This window comes from Haliaeetus albicilla, chromosome 29, assembly GCF_947461875.1.
Source record: "Haliaeetus albicilla chromosome 29, bHalAlb1.1, whole genome shotgun sequence".
NCBI lineage: Eukaryota > Metazoa > Chordata > Aves > Accipitriformes > Accipitridae > Haliaeetus > Haliaeetus albicilla.
In genome coordinates, this window is record NC_091511.1 from 3,126,299 (window position 1) to 3,132,298 (window position 6,000).

General features: G+C 47.1%; 1 protein-coding gene across 1 annotated transcript in view; it reads left to right on the top strand.

Moving 5' to 3' along the window:
* The window catches only part of IL4I1 (interleukin 4 induced 1), a 15,058-nt gene extending 10,041 nt beyond the window's left edge, over positions 1-5,017 (top strand). Inside the window, exons 6-10 of the mRNA XM_069773870.1 lie at positions 1,264-1,376; positions 2,173-2,374; positions 2,829-2,897; positions 3,500-3,633; positions 3,848-5,017. Coding sequence (XP_069629971.1) covers positions 1,264-1,376; positions 2,173-2,374; positions 2,829-2,897; positions 3,500-3,633; positions 3,848-4,685 — 1,356 coding nt within the window. The 3' untranslated portion in view covers positions 4,686-5,017. The remainder of the gene's footprint in view (positions 1-1,263; positions 1,377-2,172; positions 2,375-2,828; positions 2,898-3,499; positions 3,634-3,847) is intronic.
* The last annotated feature ends 983 nt before the right edge of the window (positions 5,018-6,000 follow it).

Sequence of the window (6,000 nt, forward strand, 5' to 3'; positions counted from 1 at the left end):
ATTTAGATGCTCCCCAAATGAATGCAAGCAGCAAAAGTAAAAAGAGGCAGCCTTCTTTCTCTGTCCCTGAGGGTTTTTGAGGTCAGGAAGAGCTACAGCTGCCCTGGGACAGCCTTGGAGACAGTGCTGCTGCAAGTGGGAGGTTGGACTAGAACCCTCTTGAGGCACCTCCACCCTCAACTTCTACAGTTCTTCAACCTGTTGCAACTTGCAGCCCAACAGTGACATTTGTTGCTGTAGATCAACCAGCACAAGACTCGCGAGCCCTTCAAATCCAGCCTTGTTTAGGTGGCAAGTAGTCTGGGGGTTTCAAAACTGTGTTGACCATCCCAAGGTGCTAGACAAAATTCAAATCCATGAGTTGCAAAGAAGGTTTCAAAGGCATGGAGGGACAGGTTGGTGCCTTCCTCTGGCTGTTTTCAAAACCTTGTTTTACACTTCCAGCGCAGAGAGCATCTGAACCAACACTTGGACCCTGTCATCCGAGAGTAGGTGCCCAAACATGACACAGAAGTTAGGAACTGTGTCCTGGTTTCAGCTGGGATGTAGTTAACTGTCTTCCTAGTAGCTGGTACAGTGCTATGTTTTGAGTTCAGTATCTGAAGAATGTTGATAACACTGATGTTTTCAGTTGTTGCTCAGTAGTGTTTAGACTAGAGTCAAGGATTTTTCAGCTTCTCATGCCCAGCCAGGGCACCTGACCCAAACTGGCCAACAGTGTATTCCATACCATGGGACGTCCCATCTAGTTTAGGAACTGGGAAGAGGGGGGCAGGGAATCGCCGCTCAGGGACTGGCTGGGTGTCGGTTGGCAGGTGGTGAGCAATTGCCCTGCGCATCATTTGTACATTTCAATCCTTTTATTACTACTGCTGTCATTTTATTAGTGTTATCATTATTAATGTCTTCTTTTCTGTTCTATTAAATCGTTCTTATCTCAACCCAGGAGTTTTACTTCTTTTCTTTTCTCCCCCATCCCACTGGATGGGGGGGGAATGAGTGAGCGGCTGCGTGGTGCTTAGTTGCTGGCTGGGGTTAAACCACGACAAACTGAGAAACTGCCTTGTAGGTAGAGGGATTGTGGCCAACATAGAGAAGGGTTTGGATCTACAGATGGTTTGTTTGCCACCTGGAGGGGACCTGTGCCACCCCATGGCCATAAATGCTGACTGCCAAAGTGCCTGTGAACTTGCTTTGTAGGTGGTTTGCTTAAAATACTCATTGCCTGAACATCTGCAAACTTCACCACGTCCCTGTTTTTAGGTTACTGTTCTGGAAATGAGCAATCAGGTTGGTGGACGGATCAGGACATACCGACCAGAGGGGCAGGACTGGTATGTGGAGCTGGGAGCCATGCGCCTGCCAGGCAAGCACAGGTAAGGCAGTGTCCTACTTCATAGCCCTGATCAGATGAGGAACCAGCCTGTCTTGAGGAGCAAGGCTGTGCTTTGAGAAGGGGCTGAGGGCTTGGATGTGGGTGTAGCACAGAAGGAGGAAGGAGCTGGCTGCCCCATCTCTCCCCCAGAGCTTAGCATCTGCTTAAAAGGGACAAAAAAACCCAGATGATCACTTGCATTTGAGTTGGGAGAATGAAAGAAGACCTCTCATCTCAGTATCATGCCCATGCATAGTCAGACCTCTGGTTTGGAAGTCACAACATCAGAAGATGGGTGAATTTCCATTGGGTCTGATGGAGAGGGCACCCAGCCTGGGTTCTCCAAGAGGGTTCAATCAAACAAGGTTCAGCCATTAGCCAAAATGCTGTGGGAAGAGGCTGTAGGTGAGTCACCAACTACACAACGTGCCAAGGAGAAAGGTTGGAGCCGTGGGGAACCCTGGCCTCCTACTTCAGCAGGGCATTGCTCTTACTCTTGATTACATCTTTCTGCAACCTGTAGCTGGAAAAATACATAAGCCAAAGGGCACCTTTCTCCATAGCCACATGGTTGCTGCGCTGAGCTGGGAGCAGGCAGAACAATGTCAAGCAATAAAAACTAGAGATGGCAGTGCCTTAAATAGCCACAGCCTCCACTCACAAGCCAAAATGATACATGGCTACACCAACATAGTCGATGGGAAAGCATGCTTTTATGCTTCTAATGTTTTGGCGGCAGGGTTTTTGGGTTTGGTTGTTTGCAAGCACTTGTCCCCATGTGCTCTTCTCTTTTCTAGGCTCGTCCGTGAATTCATTAGGCAGTTTGACCTGAAGCTAAACCCATTCATCCAGACAGACGACAACACCTGGTACTTTGTGAACGGCACTCGGATAAGAGCTGAGGAAGTTAATAGAAACCCCAAGATCCTAAACTATACAGTGGAACCATCAGAGAGAGGCAAGAGTGCCAGCCAGCTTTATAGAGAAGCACTAAATAAGGTACGTGCCCATGGGGAAGGGATGCTACCCTACAGCGATGTTGCTCATCCAAGAGACATTGAAGCTATTTCCTCTGAGCTGTGGTGGACCCTCACCTGCATGATGGCCTAAGGAAGGCTCAATGATCAGTTGAGGAAGAGTAGGGTCCTTTCAGAATGAAAAGCAGAAAGGCTTATTCAGAAATGAGGGCTGCTGATTGCAAAACCCTCTTTATACACAAGGCTTCCTTTCTCTGGAACAGATTCACCAAGACTTGGATGAAGCAGAAAATGCCACACCAAGGCATAACTTCCCCAAACTTGAAGTCCAAGCAGCAAGAACCAGTAGCTCTAGTTCATCTCCAGGGGTTACCAAACCCCAAGACTGAATACCCCAGATGAATCCTAACAGAATTTGGGGCAACACTTTGGGAAATGTGCCTTTTCTCATGAATATATCAATGTTTCCTCTCCAGGCTTTCAAGGATTTCCAGACTGCAGACTGCAAGAAGTATCTAGCTAAATATGACTCCTTCTCCACCAAGGTAAAGGGCTGGGGCTTGAGAGTAAATTTAATCCCCCCTGCTGATTATTAACCTGCCATCCCTGCTTTGAGAAAGGATCTGAATCACTCTAGTTTCTTCCCCTGTCAACACTTCTGGATGCCTTTTCCCTAATCAATGCTGCCTTCTACTTAAAATGCTGAGAAAGGAGCAAGCATGACTCCTCTGATGCAGGAGTTTGAGCAGTCTCATCGTTTCGAAGTAAATGAGAAGCCAGGGCTGTTGGAAATGCTCCAGAAATTTATCCAGATTAGCTGTGTTCCTCCATCAAGCACTGGGGAGGATTTACTGAGCAATCCACTACATTTTCATGTGATCCAGCTTCTCAGAGTGGGTCCATCAAGCCACAGATCCCTTATTCATTCATGTCCAGAACTTCTGTTGTGCTAAACTGGAGGAAATGTTGATCTCCTGCAAGAAGCTAGAGCTGCATAAAAAAAAAAAAAGCTTCTGGTCCAGCCTTTAAGCAGATCAGGAGCAGGAACAAGACAGCAGGGCATGAGTTTTGGCTTGGGATATAAAGGGGATACATGCACTAACTGAGATAATAACATCAGGCTCTGTCTTCTTCCTGGCTTTTCAAGGAGTATTTGATTAAAGTAGGAAATCTAAGCCGAGGAGCAGTTCAGATGATTGGTGACTTGTTGAACGAGGACTCTGGATTTTATCTCTCCTTCCTTGCCTCACTGTGGGATTTCGATATCTTCTCTAGTGACAGGTAAGATGATGGCTCTTATGGCTAACCCCATTTTGTGTTGGTCCACAGCAATCCACCAGAAGAGGAAATTTCAGTGGTATTTAGATGTCTGAATGGGAATCCCTTCCAACTCAAAGGGCCACCAAGCTCTGTTAGCATCTCCCAGAGAGGTCAGGTTTTACAGTTCCTAAACCCCAATGTGCTTCCTTCACCTCCTGCTTCTTCTTCCTTTCAGTTTTGATGAAATCACAGGGGGATTTGACCAACTGCCCAAAGCCTTCCATGAAGCATTGCCCAATGTCATTCAGTTCAATTGCACAGTGGAGAAAATCATGACCAAGGGAAACAAAGTCCGTGTGTTTTACCGTGCTCCAGACACTCTGGCCCCAACCATAGTAACTGCAGATTACGTCCTTGTCACATCCACTGCCAAAGCCACCAGGCACATCCAGTTCCTGCCACCACTCTCTTCTGCAAAGACCCACGCCCTGCGCTCCATCCACTATGCAAGCTCCTCCAAAATAGCCTTGGCTTGCACTGAGAAGTTCTGGCAGAAGGACGGCATCCGAGGAGGGCAGTCTATCACCGACCGCCCTTCCCGCTTTATCTACTACCCCAGCCACAACTTCTCCAGTGGCTTGGGCGTGATCCTGGCTTCCTACACCTGGAACGATGATGCTGAGTTTTTCCTGCCTCTCACAGATGAGAAGTACCTGGATGTGGTCCTCCAAGACCTGTCAGATATCCACCAAGTGAGCAAGGAGTACCTGCAGTACACCTGTGACCAGTATGTGATACAGAAGTGGCAGCTGGACAAACACTCCCTGGGGGCATTTGCTGCCTTCACCCCTTACCAGTTTGTTGACTACTCTCAGGCTCTCTTCAAGCACGAGGGCAGGGTGCATTTTGCAGGAGAACATGCAGCTCAGCCACATGCCTGGATTGACACCGCCATGAAATCAGCTGTCAGGGCTGCGAGCAACATCCATCACGACAGCCGTGAAGCCCCAATGCTGAACAAGGAGGGGGAGCGGGAGCAGCCGGGGAGTCTCTTGCAGAAGGAAGATCTCTGAGCAGGGCTCCTGGGCTGAGCTTGCTGGATGCCACCAGCATGGTTTGAAGGCACTTCTGGTGGTATAAATCTGTTTCTTTCCAGGCAAAGTCAGCAGAAGGACCTCAGCAGCTAAGGCATTAAAGAAAACACTGAAAGAGCACTGACTGTCATCAGACAGGACTAATAGCTACCTGATTAAACACTTCATGAGGATAGGAGGGAGTAAACAAAGTAACTTCTAAGTAGGTTTCACAACTCTAATATTACCCTGGCTCAGAAACACTGCAGCAATTTCTGATTTATTAATGTACAAAGTAATTTGGGAAATGACTAAGATGGAATAAAGTTAGGTATTTCTCCGTTCCTTGTGTCTGAGGTGTCTCCGTGTCTCTGCAGAGAGAAGTGTCACCACGTATATATCATCTCGCCTCACTTCAGCCATTTAGAAACTCATGACCTGTCAGCTGGGTCTTCCTCCCCTTCCAGAACTTGAGATAACTCATTGCTTCCAAGTCATCCTCTCCTTTGCATAGTCCAACACAACCACTCCTAACCTCCACAGGTACCAGTCAGGATGCAATCCTGATTCCCTAACCTCTGTGGTCTCCTTTACCCATCTCCCATCTAATTGAGCTCAAAGCCAACACCAAGTTAGAGATAGATTTAACATAATGAATATAAGAAGCAAACCCAGAAGCAATATAACCTGTGCACAAAGACATTTATGGCTTTTACTGGACTTTCTCCTCTCACCAGTAACTGTTGTCCCAAATTTCATAGTCTTGGAAACTCAATCTATGCTGCAGGTGTCTTTTCAGATTATTGGAAGGATATTGATAAATAAGCAAAAGGAAAAGCAAGACCAGGTGCTATGTACATCAGGCCAGACTTTGCTGCAGCCACTTAGCTGCTTTGCATATAATTAATCTCTCTCCCCATAAAACACAAACCTGCTTCTCAACCTCTGACTCCACATAGCTGGAGGGGAATGGCTCATGGTCTTCTGCAGCCCAAGAAACAGAGGTTCAGCCCTTACTAGAGGGAGCAGGGACAGAACTGGTGGAGACCATTACATACAGGGAAGGACTGGACCTAATTACACCCAGCAGATTTCCACCAGTCATTGCAGAGGCAAAGACTTGCACTAGCTTAAAGCATTTAAACACAGGTGATAATTTAATAAGTACAGCGCAATCAACATTAGCATTTTGAGAGCTTGACCAGGTGGTTCCTTGCAATGAGCTCAAATCACTTTTAGGGAGGCACAGCCACTCTCAGTGATGCTTTAAAATGCAAGATTTCATCAGTAATCATCAGGTTTCCTTCATCTGCTC